Source organism: Podarcis melisellensis (assembly GCF_964234715.1).
Source record: "Podarcis melisellensis genome assembly, chromosome: 15".
Lineage (NCBI taxonomy): Eukaryota > Metazoa > Chordata > Lepidosauria > Squamata > Lacertidae > Podarcis > Podarcis melisellensis.
In genome coordinates this window covers 23712068-23733617 of record NC_138532.1, presented here as the reverse complement: position 1 = coordinate 23733617, position 21550 = coordinate 23712068, and the positions used below count along the sequence as shown (strand labels likewise).

Here is a 21550-nt window from a genome sequence, read left to right as displayed (position 1 = left end):
ATTGTCAGTTCCAGAGATGAGTCCGCAAGCAGGACCCCAAAGGGAACGCTGATCCTGCTCACAGATTCATCCCTGAAACAGTTAAGTAAACCTGATGTCACATTTCCATGTAGGGAAAGATTGTGGGATCCCTTCTGAAAGTGATCCATGAATGCAAAATGTGAGAGGAGATCTTCAGGAGGACTCAATGAGCTCTAACATCTCTGCCATTTGATCTGGTTCCTGAGTAGTCAAAAGTCTCACGTGAACTACATGTCTCCAAAGAGAAGGCTAATCCTGAACATTTCTATTCTGTTTGGTGGTATTTTATTTCTTACGTTTCAGATCTGGATATGCAACAACATCTCCCTGCATCATCTAGAGAAATATGGCTGTATTAAGTTACTTCTGGGTGTAATTATTCTTCATGCTTATAATTTTGTATGCCTTGCCTTGCTTTTATACACTAAGTTGACTTAATGTTATTACTTATCTGGTTATATTATGAAATATTGCTAAAATCCATTTTAAAACTCTCATGTGAATCCCACCCCCCACTAATCTAGGAACATCTCCTGCACAAGCCTTACTGAAATCAATGCAGACTCGTCTGGCAGTTGCTTTTGGTGGACAGTGCTGAGACTGTCTAACCATTAACCTAATGATGAGGCAAACTCTAAAAGTAATCAAGCAATACATGCGACCTAGAGAAGAACAAAGGAATATTACACATCACTGGAAATCCAGCAGATGGATTTTGAGCTTGGAAGTCCTGAGCCTTCCAAATTGGTTGTCAGACAGTGGTACCTCAGGTTAAGAACTTAATTAGTTCTTCAGGTCTGTTCTTAACCTGAAACTGTTCTTAACCTGAGGTACCACTTTAGCCAATGGGGCCTCCCGCTGCTGCCACCGCACAATTTCTGTTCTCATCCTGAAGCAAAGTTCTTAACCCAAGGTACTATTTCTGGGTTAGCGGAGTCTGTAACCTGAAGTGTCTGTAACCTGAGGTACCACTGTAGTATTCAAGATGGGGGGCAGGGGACACTTACAGGAGCTGTTAAACCAGGCACCCCCAAACTCAGCCCTCCAGATCTTTTGGGACTACAACTCCCATCATCCTTAGCTAACAGGGCCAGTGGTCAGGGATGATGGGAATTGTGGTCCCAAAGCATCTGGAGGGCCGAGTTTGGGGATGCCTGTGTTAAACCCACCACAATACCTGCAGCCACCAGTCACACACCTTCATCGTGAGTTTCCGAGGAATCGCTGAGTTCAGTTGGAATGTCCTCATTGTCATTAAAGTCCAGGGAGGGGGAATTAATAGGGGCAATGATCTCAATCTTGTCTCCGATAAGGTTTGCGATTGTCAGCTCCTTCTCTGAGGGGATGTCAATGACCTCCTCTTCCTCGGGAACTACTCCTTCATACTGGAAAGGTGCAAGAAAGATCAGGGTGTTACTGCTGCCTTAAGGGCGGTGCTAAGGCTTGTCAACCATGGCTGAAACTCTATGGGGTCAGTGTGAGCAATTTCCCATTGTTCCCTGTGGAAACAGAAAGACCTAGGCTTGCTCCATAAAAATTAGCATGATTCCCTTTCCATGTGGACTAAGATGGTTTTGCAACCTGTGAGACTACGGCACGAGTTTCAAAGAGCCTGGGGCCAAATGCAATTCTTACTTATATTGACTTGTGTCCTTAGAAGGGGATTAGATAAATCCTTCAAGGAAGGTCCATCAATGGATATTAGCAAAAAGGGATAATTGGAGCTGATTACCAGCTGTTGGAAAGCAAAAACAGGAGAGGGGAGTTGTTGACTTCCACGGCCTGCTGATGGGATTCCTAGAGGCATCTGATCAGCCATTGTGGGAAGAAGGTTGGTGGACCTGGCAGACCTTCAGCTGGAACTCTTCTGGTGCTCTTATGCACACTGGGGTACAAACATATACAACCATCACACTATATGCAAGATGGTCTTATTACATCCATTTATATTGGGGCACCTCCCTTTTGTATACTTATGGTAGGGATGGGGGAAATGTGAAGCCCCCTAGATGTTTTGGGCTCCAAGTCCCTTTAGCTTCAACCATACTGGCCAATGTATGGGGGATTCCCAAGGGGGGAATGAGAGAAGAGAGCAATATTTTAAAAAAATAAAATTAGAAAAGTAAGCAGTAAGATCATAAAAACCTACAAAGAGCCCTGCAGTGGCTCATCCAGTCCACAGTAGCCACCAAGATGCCCATGGGAAACTGGCAAGCCTGGCAGAAGGCAGTGGAGTTAGAGCATAGCCACGTGGCTGGTAGATGTTGATAGCCTTGCCCTCCATGAATTTGTCCAATCCTCTTTTAATGCCATCAAAGTTGGTGGCCTTTCCTGCATCCTGTGGGAGCGAGTTCCATAGTTTAACTATACGCTGCGGGAAGAAGGACTTCATCTGCCCTGAATTTACATTAGGAAAGGAAAAGACTGTCTAGGGAGAGGACATTGTTTTGAACAACACTGAGACTATGGTGCTAAGAAGGCAATTGAGTGAGAAGGAACTGGCCATGCCGTTTGAGGAATGCGCTCTGAGGATGTGGGCAGGCCTTCGTGAGAAAATGTTTCAGCACCCAGCTTTAGAATAAGAACAGCGATCTGCCCACCTGCAGAACTTGTATGTGGAAGATAGTAAGACCAATGCTTAAAAAGTAAATACACTTAAAAAAACAAAAACAAATCCACCACTATAAACCTATTAAGGACTATCTACAAAGAAAACCATCTACAGCTTTAAAAACAAAATACACACACCAGGTTGATTACAAGAGAGCCACCATCAGTGTTCCAACCCAAATCCATTGGGAATTCGAATATTTAGATTAATTACAATCCAGATTCCTTCTCTATTTAGGGAAGAGAACCATGGCGGTTACTGCTTTCCCTGCATTTAGAGGCTAAAAAACAACATGGAAAGACAGAAATTAATTTGGGGGAGCTACGTTAAATAGCAGTCCTCCCCTGCCTACCAATGCACTGGGTCAGATCAAAGATGCAACCCTGCAAGAGGAAATAATGCCTACTGGGACTGGAGCTTCGCTGCTTCCTGTCGGTGTCAATGTGCTACTATTGGTGACAGACTTCTTAGGAAGCTGAGGGCTCGCCTCCGGTTTGGCCTCCATGCTGCTCTTCGAGGAGCTGTCGTTCACTTCAATTTCTTCCACGGGGATCTCTTCACAGTAACTAAAAGAAGAAGCAGAGACGAATGTTGAATTTCGCTAGCCCTCACATCAGTCAGCTGCTAAAAGCACCGGAGAGTGAAACCAAAGGAGTAAAAAAATCCCGTAGGGGAGCTCAGTCAGCCAGGACAAGAAAGAAACCTTGTGACATCATTGTCCCCACCTGGAGTACTGTGTCCAGTTCTGGGCACCACAGTTTAAGGAGGACATTGCCAAGCTGAAAGGTTCATCGAGGAGGGCGACTGGGATGATCAAGGGTTTGGAAACCGAGCCTTATGAGGAACGGCTGGGGGAGTTGGGCACGTTTAGCCTGGGGAAGAGAAGACTGAGAGGTGATATGATAGCCGTCTTCAAATATCTGAAGGGCTATCACGTGGAAGATGGAGCGAGCTTTCCCCCCTGCTGCTCCAGAGGGTAGGATCTGAAGCAAAGGATTCACATTACAAGAAAGGAGATCATAACTTTCTGACTGTAAGATGTGTTTGACACTGGACCGCACTACCTTGGAAGGTGGGGACTCTACTTCATTGGAGGTTTTTAAAGAGAGGCTGGATGGCCATCTGTCAAGGATTATTTAGCTGTGATCTCTGCGCTAGAGGGGGTTGGGGAAGATGATGTCTTCCAACTCTGCAATCCTATGATTCCATAATCTTAAGGACTAACAGATGCATTATGGCGCATGTTTTTGGAGACTACCATCTACTTCCTCAGATACATGAAGTTACAGGCATACATGGTGGGGGTGGCAAATTGCACATAGTGAGGTCAGACGGAAATGAAGCATATTTCCCACCCTGGCCTGATCCAGCATTCCCAGCCCACGTGAGTGCCTGAGGCAGATCCAGCTTCTGACCCTTGTGCGCTAAAGTTTGTTTGACACGTCTCCGCACGCTTTAGCTCAACGTACCCCATCGTGTTGAAATCATCGTCAGGAGGCACGTAGTCTTCATCATCGCTCGTCAGCCCTAGTTCACTACCATAACACTGATGCACAAAGTGCCAGAGCTCCTTTGGACACAGGGGCTGTGGAGAGAAACACTGTGGATTGGGACCCCTCCATAGGAAGGTGACAAAACCCAAGCAGGCGAACTACGCTTGCTTATGGCTCCAAACCTAATTATGACATCTACCTATTTTCTTTGCCACAAGATCTGCAGTAAATGCACCAACAAAAAACTGTATGTGTCATCACATGTGAAAATCATGCAAGGCTCTTGCGACCGATGCCTTGGTTTGGAAGCCACAGTGCAGATAATTCCCATGTTGACAAACATAGAATAGGGAGCCATTGTCAATAACATCATGATTTGAGTTTATTTAAAAAACCAAACCAACTGCACGTCACCAACAATACTTTAAAGAAAAAGTGATCTGAAGCAGGCTACAGTCTCTGGTAGCTATCTATGCATATATGCATGTATATTTACTTCCCTTGAGGCTTTTAGATTGAAACAATGGAAGCCTTGTACACAAAGAGCTAGATTCTCAAAAGTTAATATGTGAAAGGGTCAAATGCACTGGTAGCCCTAAAAAAGGGAGATGGAAAAGAGAAAGACGTCCTTGAAAGCCAAGCCAAACAGCTGTTGGGATGTGCGCAGGCAGGCATGTCATAATCACATCATCAAAACAGGGCCTTAAAATTTCTAACCAGTGTTGGAATTCAGAAAGAAGCTTGTGGTTTTTAAACCATGAGGCTAGGAAAGGAGAGATTGTGTAAAGAGGGTAATAACAAGAAACCATTTGTTAAAAAATAAAAACCCGGTGCATTCTACCTGAACAAGATGAACTTCTGGTGAGGCTTGACAAAGCTCATAGTCCAGGACAATGCAAAGCTCAGATGGGAAAAGTTTAATTAAAGAGGTGTAGCCTTTTTATTTTTTAAAAAGCCAAAGAGCCATGAGCAAGGATGTACCCAGTTCAATTATCATCAATGGGTTCTCTTAATCAACTTACCGCCTCTCATACATCACACCTGGCAATACGGGTGAACTTTATAAGAGTGCTGTAAGTATCACTAAGACACAGTATTTGGAGCATTCAAAAATTGTAAACTCAAAGTATCAGGGCCTTTTCTGCTGTGGTACCTCACGTTCAGAATGCTGATGTGTGGTTATAGTGTCCTTTTTACCTATACTGTTCTAATTGCTTTTCCATTATAGTGTGTAATTTTTACTGATTGTTAGCTTCCTTGATAAAGTATTGCAAAAGGGAAGAGTTTGTACTTTTCATGTAAATAAACAAATTCATATCTATGTGAGGATCGTCCCCACACCTCCATTTACCTTTTCAAGAAGGGCATTCTGCCAGAGCCTGAACATCATCATGTATGTCCTGTCTCGGGCGCCGAAGGAAGTGAAAAAGTGCTGTTGGAGAACAGAGATTTGGCAAAGTGAAGCAGAGAGCTTGCTATTTTCCAAGCAAATTATATGAGAACTGAGAAGCTTGGTGGTAGTAAGGCAAAACGAGCAAATGCATTACTTATGCAACTTAGACTCAGTAAGCTACTTACATAACACCCCTTTGTTATACTATCCGTTTCATAGCCTTGAATTTATTTTTCCACAGCTAGGGTGGTCCAGGGAACAGTATGCATGTCACAGAGCTGGTCCAAGTGTTCTTTTCACCTGTTGACCTCTGCATTTAACTGTTTCTGCCAAACCAACAGCCTGTGATACACCACCCTCAGCACACATCATTAAATTATGATTAAGGTATTCAGCGCCATAAGTGAAACTTTAGAGACTTTTTATCAGCAAGAGAAACAAGCCTCTACCCGAGGAATCTACAATTGAAGTGTGAACAGTAAGAGAGGAACAAGTGATGGAGAATGAGCAAAGGCATAGGCGCATTCTTATACATGTCTATTCAGACATATAGCCCACTGAATTCAATGGGACTTATTCCCAGATATATGGTTGTAGGACTGCACTCTCAGTCATCATTTCAAGGACCAAGAATTGGTTCCAAGGGGAACTTGCTAAGGGCTTCATAGGGGCAAATGAGCCTAGATGGTTTTTTTAAAAACTGAGTGAAGGATCACTGCTCATTGTATATAATACACCCCAAATTTACCTACAGTAAACACATCCCGCAGTGGTTTGCATTGTCTCAAAACAATGCAAAAACTTGCTTGGTTCAAGGAAAAACAAGACAAATATAAATACCCTAGCGGAAAGCATATCAAGAGAAGAAAAATGCCTCTCAAACCACTTTCAACTCTCTTCCAGATGGGAGCTTACTGCGGAATTGGTGCCACTTAAGAATCAGGCCCAGACAGAGGGGGGCCATATGGGCCACTTGGCCTGGGCCTCCGATTCCAAAGGGGGCCTCAGTCAGCATATTCACAATCGCAGGGGATGCACTGGGGGGAACGCGGAGGTGCTAAGGCCCAGGGTAAAAAAAAGGGGGCACATTATCTACCTGGCCCGGGCCTCTGCCTGGCTCTGCAAAGCCCTGTTAAGAACACATGCTTTTCATAGCACCCACACTTTGTCATCGTCTCAAAAATGCCAGCCTGAACTGAGAAACCAGGAATGAGAGAAAGTGAATGTGCCAAATGTATATACAGGACAACTGGGTCTGAATGACCCATTTAGGCCTCACATGGAAGCATCCTTAAAATTTACTGTCTCACTCCAAACTGAGAACTGGCCCATCTTTAACACACTTGGATTCATGGAGGAGAATAGATATCAGTGGCTACTACCCATGGCAGCTGGGCTCTGTCTCCATGGTTGGAGGTGGTTATGCTTCTGGCTACCAGTTGCTGGAAATCGCAAGAAGGGAGGGTGCCCTTGTGCTTGGGTCCTACTGGAGGGTTTCCCACTGGCATGTAGCTGGCCAGTACATGAGAACAGGATGCTGGACTAGATGGGCCATTGGCCTGATCCACCAGGCTACCGTTATGCTCATTTTACTATTAATTTTTCTTTTTGTAGCTGCCAAATGCACCCCGAGGAGTTCTGCGCCATGTCAGTCAATTCCTGGGGCCAACTCTGTCTGTCTCAACTCGAGTTCAGAGCAGGTTCCCTGTCTACCAGCAGAGCCCTCTGCACTCAGTTCTTCGGATGCATCAAGAACCGAGGATTCTGGCACGCACCTTTTCAGTGTCAGTGCAAACTTGGATAGCATTAGGAATGAGCCGTGCAGTTTTTTCCTTGGTCATAGAGCAGATGTCCTTCAAACGGACAGTCAACTGTGCAAAAAAAAAAAGGGGGGGGAGACGAAGGAAAGTGTTAGCAAACCGACCGAGTGCAGCATTTTCAGAACGGTCCTGAAATGAGCCCGTTGGTAGAGGGGCTAAGGAAGGCACCCACCAGTGTTTCCCAGCGGAAAATGTTGCTATAGAAGCATATCCAGTTTTCAGAGAGGTAGAGTCGGCCCTGCAGGAGAATGTCTCTTTGAAGTGCACAGGAGTAATCTGCAGAGAGGTAAGAGGGTGTTGCCATCACCAACAGAAACAATGCATATTTCTTAGGAATCTAAAAACAGCTGGGAGTCACACGCGGTATGAAATAAGCACAGCACAGCCAGGAAGGCTACAGTCTAAATAATGGCAACATGAAAACTCATCTGCTTTTATTGGACTTGTGTTTTTAAATTGTTTCAACTGTTTGCTGCCCAGAGGATCCTCCTGCTTATGAGGTGACTAATAAATGTGATAAATAGTGAAGGGAAGCCACTGAAAGGAAAGGCGCCTGGGAGATTTGTCGGAATAAAGTGAAAAATGAGTACAGTGATACCTTGGGTTAAGAACTTAATTCATTCTGGAGGTCCGTTCTTAACCTGAAATTATTCTTAACCTGAGGTACCACTTTAGCTAATGGGGCCTCCCACTGCCGCCGCACCATTTCTGTTCTCATCCTGAAGCAAAGTTCTTAACCCAAGGTACTATTTCTGGGTTAGCAGAGTCTGTAACCTGAAGCATCTGTAACCCGAGGTACCACTGTATGTCTGGGGATAATGCTTAATGGGGGGGGGGGGAGAAAGATGAAGCACATTGCCTTTCAAAAATGTTACCCAGCCACACTTTGCACCCTCCTCTCGATGGTCTATACAGTGGTACCTTGGTTGTTGAACTTAATCTGTTACGGGAGTCCTTTCGACTCCTGGAACCGTCAGAAAACCAAGGTGCGGCTTCTGAGGAGCTTCTTGCACTCAGTTGGAAGCTGCAAAAGCCGTGTCGGACATTTGGCTTACTAAAAACATTCACAAACCAGAACACTTACTTCCAGGTTTGCAGCCAATTTGTTCAACTACTAAGCCGTTCTAGAACCAAGGCACCACTGTACCTCCCCTTTCATTATTTTGCTCCTCTACCTTATTCCTCTTGATGTGGGATGTACTTTATGGATGACCCTAAAAGATATCAGAAATGAGGTGCAAATCTCCTGAGTAATGAAGCCAGCAACAGATAAAAGGAAACAGCACACCCCAAGAAAAAATGCTCAAAATGAGGTAGAGAAGTTTTTTTAAAAAAAACCTTCTCTTGTTCTGTTCTTACTATACAGTACTTTCCAAATAGATCATGATGAACAAATTGCTGACTTTGCATCTCTGCCTTAGAATTAAAGTATGAGCTGTAAGCATTATTTCCTTCTGATACATAAAAACTGCTGGTATGATAAATTATTTTTATACATTATTTTTATATATTTCCCCCATTAAATTTATATATTGTAGAAACAAGCTCAAAGCAAGTTTATAAAAAGAATAAAACTATCAGTAAAGACAGTTATGCGCAGTTATTTAAGACATTCAAATAATAACTAAAATCAAAACACCCGCAAACGTTCTGTACTTCTGGGTATGCTTGCCAAAACAAAAATGTTTTAAGCAAGCGCCAAAAGGAGTGCATTTGAGAATGGGATGGGAAACTGTCATAACAGAAGCAGTGTATTCTTATCACGATCAGGAGTGTGAACAGGGCAAGTAAACAGGGACGTTTACAAGGGATTGGTAGAAGACAGAGAACAAAGGGAGCTTGTGCCTTTTGAATTGTCTGGCTGCCTGTCCGAGCTGTCTGGGAGTCTTTACTTCTAATTCCTGCATTGCAGGGGGTTGGACTAGATGGCCACGGGGTCCCTTCCAACTCTATAGTTCTATGACTCCATGATTCCATTGGGCTTTTATGCAAAGATGGGTGTTAGTCTGCATCACTTTTTCTTCATTAAAACAGGAAATTAACCTTCCTTCATTAGAAATATACTTTCAAATGTGAGATCAATATGTTTAGAATTGTTCGGAAATAAATAGAATTCCCCCCCCTAATCACCCAATATTGCAAACATGCCCTGAAATGTGTTGTCACTACATAACAAGATCATGCAGAAATGAAATTTTGATTTATTAGTATGTAATGATTGTGGGAATTACGGGATGTGAATTCATAGTTTCCATTCCCTGGTTAGAGAGTATGCACTCTGTTCCCCTGGCATGTTAATTCTTCGCAAGAGCTTGTGGTGGCTGATCCTAATAAAATGTGAATGATGCAAATGTATGCTTAAATTCTGCCATCTAAGGGCCATGCAAAATCCCATGTTGACATTGCTCACCTACCAAAAGAAAATAGAGAGAGAATGTGTGTATTTGTGTATTAGTTGATTAAAGTAATACTTGGTCGAAAGTATTTCAGCAAGGGTTATAAAGAAGTGCAATACACACACACACACACACACACACACACACACATGGTGTATCCCTTTGTAGAATACTTGTGTAGAAGACTCCAGTGCCAATAGACTTTAATACAGCATTTCCTTCCATTTAATTAACCAACTGTAACTTCTCAATGAAGTCTCCAGAAGCCTATAAATACTCTTTGCTTGAGATGTAATGACTTAAATCAAAAGGCTCACACATCAAGATGAATGGCTCGAATGTGAAGTTATTGACTGAAACAAAGGCTCTTCCTGGTGAGGGTAGAACGTTCTTGTATGAGGCAACTCAGAAAATAGAAGTTCCTGGGAAGAGATGTTATTCAAAACCTGGCATTCACTACTACCTATCCCACTGTTCTCCTTTCTCAAAGAAAAGCTCTACCGGTAATTTCTGTTCATCTTGTTTGGTGTCCAATGGAGGCAGCAAAAGTACTCTTAGTTGTTCTAACTTGCAGTTACTACTATCCATACTTATACTAATCCAACCCTAACCAGCCTCCTAGATAGATCCTAAGGCAAGAGTCAGCAATCTAAGGCCTGTGGGCCGGATGCGGCCCAATCGCCTTCTCAATCCAGCCCATGGATGGTCCAGGAATCAGTGTGTTTTTACATGAGTAGAATGTGTCCTTTTGTTTAAAATGCATCTCTGGGTTATTTGTGGGGCATAGGAATTCATTCATTTTGGTTTTTTGGTTTTTTCAAAATATAGTCCAGCCCACCACATGGTCTGAGGGACGGTGGACCGGCCCACGGCTGAAAAAGGTTGCTGACCCTTGTCCTAATGTAAGATATCCCTTTCAAAACCATCTTGTTGTTCTGTACCCTGGGGAGGGTTCTGTTCCATTTCCTCAAGAACTTTGAAAACTAATTCCTGAAATAGTTGGATGGCAGGATAAACAGGTCCTGACCTAGTGGAACAAAAGATGACCTCATCCTCAAAGGGTTGGCTCAAGGATCAAAGTCTTCTTCTATGCTTTCAAAATATGGTGTGTTCAACCTAAAGGCCAAACTGGACAAGACACTATTAGTGTGACTGGAAACTTTTCTCCTGAAGCAACTAGCAGGTGCCTCAATCCAGCATGAAAGCCAGCAAAGTTAGAGATGCTGGGAGAGCAGGGTTCAAATCCCCATTTGGTCATGAAGCTCACTGGGTGACCTTGGGCCAGTCACTGGCCTACCTCACAGGATTGTTGTGAGGAGAAAATGGGGAGGGGAGAGAACCATCTGTGCTACCTTGAGTTCCACGGAGAAAAGGTGTATATAAATGTAATAAACATCACTTGGATTAGCTCCAATGGGACAATGGATTAAAGCCAGGCCCCCATCCTCACACAAGGCTCTTGATTCAAATTACGCTTCCATGACTGCTATTTCCTTTTTAAAAGTTATTCACACAGTTGCTAAATGTGTTAACAGGAAAGAATGAAAGAGGAAAGCTAGTTTGGAGACCACTTATGCTGGTGGGAAACGACAGGAGATATGGGAGACTTATCAGAGAAGTATAAGGAAAGGGGACTTTTCCATCGGGTTTGGGTCCTAAGAATACTAATAAATTGATAAAGATCTACTCTTGTTTGTTCTGGATCATGTTTCAGAGTAGGAACAAAAGATAACCCTCTATTAAGGCATGCGTCCCCACATACAATCTGTCTAATAGTTACCAACTATGAAGTTATCTACTTAATTTCTATCGTTTCTTTCCCATTACCCAGGACGTAGGCTTCTTCTTCGAGTGAGGAGACCACTGATTCAAGTCCTCAAAATGTTGCAATATATTTACTATTGCATCTGTCTTTGTGAACAATCGGGTGATGACAGCAATAATCAGTCATATGTGAGTCACATTCAAATCCACAAATTAAAACATTTTGTAAGCAGAATCCTCCTTACATAACCAAGATTATTTAGGCCACTTTCATCTTAGCTGATTTCTCTACTTTTACGCTCACGTTAAATTCCTTTAATTCAGTTTCCAGTTCTGATCACTTTTCAACCCAGTTTCTTTTGATCTCTAGCACTTCTGCAAACAGGTTTATCTCTCTGTCCATTATCACTTTCAAGCCTGGATATTTTTGGTGAAATGTCAATCAAAATAATTAAATATAAGGAGCACTTATTCATTATCAGACACCATCTACTCTGAATGCCCCTGGGTTCCTTATTAATTTATTGCCCTGTCGGGATGCACAGCAATTCTGCAATAATTCTTAAAAAGGGGGAGTGGGTACATCTAGCATGATTTTTTGGAAATCTCACAAACTCCTCTGTATTTCCAGTAATGTATCAAGATTGTCCCTTGTGAGGGAGAGACACTTTGTAGGTCCAAGACAAATTGAAAAGTAAAATGGTCCCACAAGAGAAAATATCAATCCATGGATACAACAAGTACTTAATTTTCACTACTACTTGCTGTTAGTTATTATATCTGCCTCAAAATTAAAAGATCTGAGATATTATATTATTTATTACGTGTCGACTAAGAGGATCTGCACATAGAAAGCCTTCTGACGCAAATAAACTTCTCCATTATGATAATTCCCATCTTCAATTATTGAAAAACAGTTTGCCATATAGAAAATTCATCCATATAGGAAAAATTGTACTAGGTTTTGTTTTCATCTCTGTCGCAGAAGCAACCACCAAATGTTCGCTAACAAACCCAACTGAAAGCTAGATAAGAAAAATGATACTAAGAGGTTTTCAAGCGATTTAAAATAGACTGTTTCTTACAGTTGCTAATAATTGCCCTTCCTAACACCTCTGTAGTTGCAGATAACTTGTTCAACAGAAAGCTACCCAAAGTATAGTGAAACGAGCGCAAAGGACGAATTTTAAAATTTGAATAGCTACTTTCTTCAATACCTGTTGGCTTTACATACCATCTGCTACCGAACCACCATGAAACTGATGCCCGATATATTCCAAGGACGACAATTAGTCAGACAGGTAGGAAAACGAGTACCAAGTTCAATGATGTCCCCAAAAGTCTTAACTTCTACTACAAGGGAAGCAGGTACCCAGGGTCTGGCCTCTCTTTCTTTCGGAGATACTTAATCTTTGCCAGGGATGAAACTTTCTGCATCCTGACTTAGAAAGGCTGACATTTACAACACAACTGAAACCTCTGCTCTCACCAACGGGGGGAAATACTTGAGGGGGGACTCACCAACTATGAGGCGCTCTGAGTCGGGGAGCTGCTTGAAGAGTTTCCTGAAGTCTTCGTTCCGCTGCTTGTAGGTTGGGCTCAGCACCTGCGAATGGCGGAGAGTTCATTAGAAAGAAAGGGAGGTAAAGAAGATCAGAGGGAAAGCGGCAAGAAGGGTACACTATATAAGGAAACGTTAACATCTCTAACTAAGCGTTGGGGAAGGCAGTGGGTGGGGAAGGCAGATATTATCCCACTACAAAACATTGCAGAAAGGAAGGAGGGAAGAAGAAAGCTAGCTGGGAGAGGGCTTATAATGGTGGGGAACAATAGGAGATATGGGAGAGAGTGACAACTTGTAAGAGTAGAAGAAGAAAATGGGGATTTTCCATTCTGTCTAGGTCACAGCAGAGTCCCAACACCACAGGAGAGGGTAGGACATAGTCTGCATCAAAAGCCTCCCAAACATTTTAATCAAAGGGATCCACATTTTTCAAGCAACAATTAAAAATGAAGGTACTGTTTTTTGACATTTAATCAGGACAACCTTATGTTATTTTATCAAAGGTTCAAAATTTGTTTTGGCATGGACCAAGGTGGCAAGAAAGGAGGACAGGCCAGCAGAAGGTGTGGGGGAGATCATAGTCTTGCCCTAGGCTTACTTTATATTATCAAGGCGATTTATTTAATCAGATCTGTAGGTGGAATACTGGACAGCATTCATAAGATAAACGGATACAGTTGTGGCCACAGGTTTTATTTTGAACCAAGAGTCATAATAGGTGTTCTATAAAACTTCATGTTAAGGAGGGATAATAAAATAAGGGATAAAATAATGGGAAATGTGGCGGGACGTTCCCATTTATAGCATCCTCAGGAGGCAATTTTTGAATTGATGGAATCTTATGTTATGGAGCAAGGAGACATTATGGGATAGGATTTCCCATCAAATAAATAAGTAGTCACACTAGAATCATGGCAAATGGATAACTTAATCTGGAATGTTCTGGGGAAATGGAAGCTATTTGGCAACCCACGTACAGTCGTACCTTGGATCCAGAATGCCTTGGTACTCGTCCGTTTTGGCTCCTGAACGCCGCAAACCCGGAAGTGAGTGTTCCAGTTTGCGGACGTTCTTTGGAAACTGAACATCCAACATGGCTTCCAATTGCATGCAGGAAGCTCCTGCAGCCAATCAGAAGCCATGCCTTGATTGTCAAACATTTTTGGAAGTCGAACGGACTTCCGGAATGGATTCCGTTCAACAACCAAAGTACGGCTGTATATAGTATATACAAACACATGCTCAAAAAGTGAAAACTTGAAGGGACTTCCACAACATTGGTGGCAACTCAGGCTGGTGTAACTAGCGCTGAAATCTAACAGCTTGAGTCTTGGTGGGACCAGATGTATCCTCGCTATCAATCCAATGAAGAAACCATTTTTATGGCTAGGGGTAGCCCAGACCAGTTCTGGTCCAGCCAGGAGGAAATGCACGATTGTGAATGGATTAACAGACCCAAGAAGCAGCCATGAATGGTTACAGGACAATGACTGGTGGTTTGTTTGTTTGTTTGTTTGAAAAAAGCTCATTTGCTCAAAACTGGGCTGCTGCTGGGAGTTCGAAATCAATCTGTAATTGTTTTTGCATCCTAGCTGTTCTTTTGTTGGGAAGAATGTACAAGGGATACGGCTCCCGTGTTTCAGTACGGAACCCAATTTGCAAGTTTCAAGGTAGTGCAACTTTGTTGTGATGCTGTAGTCCTAAGCAGCAATGCATCCTGAACCCAGCTAGAACTTGAATTATTCCTGCTGCATCTCTCTTATTTTTGATAAAGTAGGAATCCTGTAGGAACAGGAATTCCAGCTGGCTACACACCTTCTCACGCATTACAAAAACTTCTGAGGTCTCAGCTCAGATAAAAACAGCCACATAATCACACAGAAGGAGCCCCCCTCCTCCTCAAACTGTCAAGCCCTTAAGGATTTAATTGCTGTATCTCATTTTGGAAAGACTGAATGCATAACAACTGTGTTCCATATGTGTGTGCGCGCGCGTGTGTGTGTTTTCATGTGCACACGCATTATGTTTCCATAGTAATATACGCTAGACAACTACAAATGTCCTGAAGTTGTCGCTTGGTAAACGATTATCAAAAGGCCAAGAATGGGTTTTTAGTTGACGCTAACTTTAGATGAAGGCTAAGTAAACTAGATGGAGGAATCTAGACCCAAAGTTTTGCAAAAACCCAGAGAAAGCTAAAGGAACCGGGATTTCATTTTCAGTGTGACTTGACTGAGGCACATAAGGGGGTGATAAAGGCTGTTACTACTGGATTCCGAACCTTCCCTATGTTTGTGATGGATTAGGATAAGCAGTTCTAAAATTTATCCATTGCATTCATCAATCACTGCATGCAACAATGCCTCTAGGCGACACACGAGGCAATACAAAATACACATTAAAACACGTGGAATTGAAAAGGGGAAATAAATTTGGCAAAGGCAGATTCTGCATGCCAGCAAAACCTAAGTGAGCAGAGGGAAGTTAGCACAAGAACATCCATGTGAGAGGGAGGCATGGCTTTGGCAAGACGACACTCACAGCTGGAATCTCTTCCCATCCAGAGCTGCCATAATCTTCGGAGAATTCATGCAGGCGCTCCAGGTACCATAGAAGCCTCTTGTCCTCTAGGTCCAGAAGAAGACTCCAAACTGCTCCGCATTCCGACAGAGAATCCATGATGTCATTTGCCACCTTTCACTCTCAGTCTTTAGGGGTACATGGATTTCAGGAACAAAACAAAACTTTCCCTTCGGGACTCAGCAAAATTATTAATAATAGTAGATGCTTGCTTTAAAAGCGCATTAATACTATCCACTCCCACCTCACATGTGGGAGGGGAAGGGGGAGGCAAAGAGAAAAGAATAATCAATCTTCCAGCAGGATGCTTTGGGAGAAACAAGTTCATTCAGAAAAGTTTATTCGCTGACGTATTGCCTTGCCTTCCTGTTGCCCAGTGGCTTTGCAGTGGTGCCTTCAGCTGGAGAAATCCCAACAATGTTGCTCGCAGCAGACTACAGCAATGTCACACACGCAGGCACCCAGTCTGCAGGACTCTTGGCAGGATTTGCATCTCAGCACGTAGGCACTGTCCAAATCGTCTTGGGCTCTGGCATGGCAGCAAAGATTTCCACATCACCTAAGGCGTCCACTTCCAGGTTCCAATCTTCTACTGATTCTCAAGAGTCTGCTGGCATCTCTGGAGCAGCCAGAGCTGGTTTCAGCCTTTTCCCTCCCAGAAGGCGTGCACGAAACAGCAGTTTCTGAACCCCGTCCAGGGCCTGCCCCGGACACTCCTCGTTCAGGCTCTTCTCTCCCAAAAGGCAGCTCTGCTCTCTCGTTAACTTTTCTTGTGGGAGCAGCGGGTGGGGAAAAGATATCGAAATGACTTGCACGCGCTTTAAGTTTCAGGGTTGTTCTGTGGGCCAATGCCCTGAAGTAACCCAGCCTCAGTCCTCCCTTCCAGCAGATGTTTCCTGTACTGCAAAAGTGGCTGGACAGCGTTTGTGTTGGGGCTGGGGCTGTGGTGGGGGGGGGGGGGAAAGAAGGCAGAGAGGCCAATCTGCAGAAGCAGAGATGATGAAATCAGCCCCAAGAAAGCCAGACTGCTCTGTTTTGTCACTCGGTGACCCTCTTGCCTCATTCTGCTCTCTCCGCAGAAATATTCAACAGCAAAGGTTTTGTTTTTAATCTGAAACTTTTATTGTGTGCAAGAAAAAAAAGTTGAAGTTCTGCCAACCTCCCACCCCAGGTTTTATTTGAATCAATGATTTCTGGAGACCGTGTGGTTTCCATTCCTCTTCGCTTTCCACATTACATAGTCTCAGTTTTCACTAACAGCAAACTAGACTTCGACCACATTCAGCCTATATGTTAGCAGCACTATGATACCAATCTAAATGGTCATGACTTCCCCCAAAGAATTATGGGAGCTGTAGTTCATTAATGGCACTGAGGGTTTTTAGGAGGCCCCTATTTCCTTCCCAGAGTTGCAATTCCCAGAGTGGTTTACAATAACTTATTGTTCACAGGGAACCCTGGGAGCAGTAGCTCAACAAGGAGAATAGGGGTTGCCTAACAACTTTTAGCATCCTTAGCAAGCGGCACCTCCCAGAATTCGGGGAAGGGGGGAAGCTATGACTGTTTAAAGTGTCATGCCACTGCTTTAAATGGATGGTGTGAATGTGGCCAAAATGTAATGAAAGAATCCAAAACAGGATATATAAGGTACGTTCTGAAAGCTGGGGTGTTACACTGTGGCATGAGAATTACTGTAACATGAGTGCTGCACAGGAAGATACACAAATATATGTAGATGCTGTTTAGGTAGGTAAATGGACCTGGGTATAGGGTGAAAAAATACTGGTTCTTAAGACTGGTGTTTCCTAAACTTGGGTCTCCAGCTGTTTTCGGACTACAATCCTTATCGTTCCTGACCACTGGTCTTGCTATCTAGGGATGGTGATGGGTGTTGTAATCCAACAGCTGGAGACTCAAGTCTGGGAATCCCTGCCCTAGACTGTAGAAGACCCCCTTTCCTGCAACCTAACAAGAGAAAATTATTCATTGAACAGATACTTACCAACAAGTGTGGGTATTATGCTCTTAATATGGGTGCATACACACACATTATGTGGAACTCAAAAATAAGGGTTAGGGTGTTTCACTTTGCAAAGTTTGAAACGAGAAAAGTGGATACTGTATTTTTCGCTCTATAAGATGCACCAGACCATAAGACACATCTAGTTATTGGAGGAGGAAAACAAGAAAAAAAATATTCTGAATCTCAGAAGCCAGAACAACAAGAAGGATCGCTGAGCAGCAAAAGCAGCGATCCCTCTTGCTGTTCTGGCTTCTGGGATAGCTGCGCAGCCTGCATTCACTCCATAAGACGCACACACATTTCCCATTACTTTTTAGGAGGGGAAAGGTGAGTCTTATAGAGCAAAAAATATGGTATATGGAAAGAGACTGGGCAGTGCAGTTAGGTGCATGGCCAGAAAAGAAAGTGGGGGGCAAGATCTGTCTAGGGATTACAAGACGACACAAGAGCAGGCTACAAGATGGCCTCTCTTATCCAAGTTCTGTTACATGCTCCAAATAAAGAGGAATCTAGATATTCCACAATATGTTCACAGATGATTGAATGAATGGACAACATTTGTCTGTCACAAATTTGCCCCTCATAAAGCTACGATCCCCAGCACCCTTAACCAAGTACAGTTCTCAGGATCCTTTGCAGGAAGCTGTGTGCTTTAAATGCATGGTGCAGGTGTGATCATAATAATCTCCAAAATTGAACTGTTCAAGGTAGGTTGGGTGAATATGTCTCTTGACATGAGCTGCACATGATAAAAAGAACTTAAGAAATGGGAACATTTAAAAAAACCCAAAATGAAACAAAACGTTAAATGCAAACTCGAATTTATTTACTTATTTAATTTAGAACATTTCTAACACCACCTTACATTCAATAGATTTCCAGGGAGGTGACCAGCAAGTTTTAAGCAACAAAAAGCACAACACTACAATTAAACAGCCATAATGTGTTGTTAGTTGGTTTTTGCATTTATGGGTGTTGCTGTTAAACCTGGAGATGTAGATTCATCATCATCCAATATCACCATTGGTTGAACTAACTCAATAGTGGCATTGTCCATTCTCCGTCCAAAAGCAGGAAGAACATTATACTCCCGTTGATAAATTATACTTTGCTTTTAAAAATGTATTCTGAAGCTCATGTTCCAATTTTCTTCTGCCAACATTCAGCTGAATCTTGCTTAGCATGAGAAGCTTGTTTCAACCTTGTTTACCAGGCTAACAGCTAAATAAAGCCAGGATTCATACCAATGAATATTAGTGTTATCATGAAAAAATGTTTGTTAAAGGGAATGTTTATTTCAGGTTTGATTTGCAAATGTTTTATCTACCAAACAAAGCTTAAGTGGTGCATGCTCTGGTTATCTCCAGCTTGGACTACTGCAATGTGCTCTACGTGGGGCTACCTTTGAAGGTGACCCAGAAACTACAACTAATCCAGAATGCTGCAGCTAGACTGGTGACTGGGCGTGGTCCTGAAAGACCTACACTGGCTCCCAGTATGTTTCTGAGCACAATTCAAAGTGTTGGTGCTGACCTTTAAAGCCCTAAATGGCCTCGGCCCAGGATACCTGAAGGAGTGTCTCCACCCCCATCATTTTGCGCGGACACTGAGGTCCAGCGTTGAGGGCCTTCTAGCGGTTCCCTCATTGTGAGAAGTGAGGTTACAGGAACCAGGCAGAGGACCTTCTTGGTAGTGGTGCCCGTCCTGTGGAATGCCATCTCATCAGATGTCAAGGAAATAAACAATTATCTGACTTTTAGAAGACATCTGAAGGCAGCCCTGTTTAGGGAAGCTTTTAATGTTTGTATTTTAATATTCTGCTGGAAGCCGCCCAGAGTGGTTGGGGAAACCCAGCCAGATGGGTGGGGTATAAATAATAAATTATTAGTAGTAGTAGTAGTAGTAGTATTATTATGGCCACTTCCTGAAAATAAAAGAGGGGAAGCCCTCCCCCCCCCATAAAACACAACAAACATGCAGAGTCTTGCACAATTTCAGCCATATGTAGTGGGCTTCTATTCTCATTTGCTCAAATGAAGGGAAAGGAATCCCAGAAACGAGAGAGCACAAATGAAGACCTTCTACTTCTGGAGAAATCAATGGGTCTTTGGGCTGGGGAACATGGAGTACACTTCCAAACTCACATGTCACTCGTGCACATTCAGCACTGCACAAATTTGAGAAGGCAAGAGCTTAATCCAAGCATAGTGGTGTGTATTAGACTAAGATCTGGGAAGCTGGGGTTCTAGTCCTGAAGTCATGAAGTCCACTGGGTGGCCTTGGGCCAGTCTCTGTGCCTCAGCTAGCCTACCCCACAGGGTTGTTCTGAGCATAAAATAAGGAGGCAGAGAACTGGGTATGGCACTTTGAGCTCCTTCTTGGAAAGGTGGGATATAAAAGGAAGGAAGGAAGGAAGGAAGGAAGGAAGGAAGGAAGGAAGGAAGGAAGGAAGGAAGGAAGGAAGGAAGGAAGCTTAAGGAGAGGGCAATTTAGGGCAGAGAATTTGGAAGTGAGGAATAAAGCCTTTTCCCAACTTGTTGTTTCTCTGCACCCTCCCCATGCTGTTGGATTCCATAAGGACTGATGGTATAAAATGGCCCATGTATATAAAAATGTGCTTAACCCTGTGTATTGGTCCACACACAGAGGCAGCAGCTATGCCCACCAAGGACGCAAATCACTGGTGTGCAAAATGTTGTATGTACGTACAGTGGCTGGAGAGGGAGAAATGGAGCATCTGCCTTTTAAGCTATGATGCTAGCTGCATGCAACACCTACATGGCAACACCTGGTTTATAATTTGGTCCCCAGCTGCAGGCTGGCTGCTTTAGAGTCAATGCCTGTGTCTCCCCTGTGCTGATTTAAAGGAGTACCCCCTTATCTCTGGTTCCTGGATGAGGAGAAAACCTATTAGATACCGATAAGGAAGATGTTGTCTCCTATCTCGGGATGCCCAGCTCCACCCCTGAAGAAAAAGGAGCAGCTCTCCAAAGATGCGGAGGCGGGGTGGTAAACATTAACCCTACTGCAAACACAGGGAGCTGGGACAGGATGGCACTGGGAAGAGGGTGGGTGGGCGAGGCAGATTTCACAGGGGAAAAACTGTTTCATAGGCTCCAGCTGTTTGTTTTTGAGAGAGAGGAAAAACACCCTGAAAAATCTCTGGACAGGAAATCCAAGCTGGCTGCAGAGAAGAAACTGGGAGGCCTTGAAACGTCAGCAGGGGTTGGATAGGGAAAGGAGAAACAAGGAAGGACATACACAGCATGCATTCAAAGTGCTATGGTGCCATTTTAAACAGGAATGGCTTCCCCCTCCCCCCAAGAATTATGGGAGCTTTAGTCTGTAAAGGGTGTTGAGAGTGGCTAGCCTTCTTTTCCCCTCAGAGAGCTACAATTTCCAGAGTTTCCTGTGGAGATGGACTGGTTGTTAAACCACTCTTGGAAATGCAGGTCTGTGAGGAGAAGAGGGATCTCCTAACAACTCTCACCACCCTTAAGAAACTACACTTTATTTATTTATTGCATTTAATCCACCCTTCCCCCACCAAGGATCCCAAGATGCTGTACATGGGTTCTCTCCCTCTCCATGGTTCTTCTGGTCTCCCAAGTCTTAACACGGAATTATAACCATGACACCACGACCTTAGATCAATTGACCTGATCCTAAACTCCTGCACCCACAGCTTGGATCAGAAATGGGATTTGAACTCAGGCCTCCCAAGTCCTAGTCCAACATTCTAACCACTACACCACACTGGCTCTCTGAAATGTACGTTGTGAACATGGCCACAGACGCACACTCCGTTCTAATTCAAGGGTTGTGGTAAGATACAATCAAAAAGGTTCGCAGTAGGAGCCAGTAGGGCAGGCATAGGCAAACTCT

The 21550-nt window shown here is 43.5% G+C and overlaps 1 protein-coding gene across 7 annotated transcripts in view; it reads right to left on the bottom strand.

The window, feature by feature from the left end:
* The window catches only part of GRAMD1B (GRAM domain containing 1B), a 210503-nt gene that overhangs the window by 16858 nt on the left and 172095 nt on the right, over positions 1–21550 (bottom strand). For all 7 annotated transcript variants that reach the window (XM_081889789.1, XM_081889788.1, XM_081889787.1 and 4 more), the window contains 7 exons: positions 13020–13104; positions 7511–7614; positions 7294–7389; positions 5477–5557; positions 4102–4217; positions 3039–3198; positions 1220–1406 (listed from right to left, as the gene is read on the bottom strand). In XM_081889789.1, the coding sequence (XP_081745915.1) occupies positions 1220–1406; positions 3039–3198; positions 4102–4217; positions 5477–5557; positions 7294–7389; positions 7511–7614; positions 13020–13104 (829 nt within the window). The remainder of the gene's footprint in view (positions 1–1219; positions 1407–3038; positions 3199–4101; positions 4218–5476; positions 5558–7293; positions 7390–7510; positions 7615–13019; positions 13105–21550) is intronic.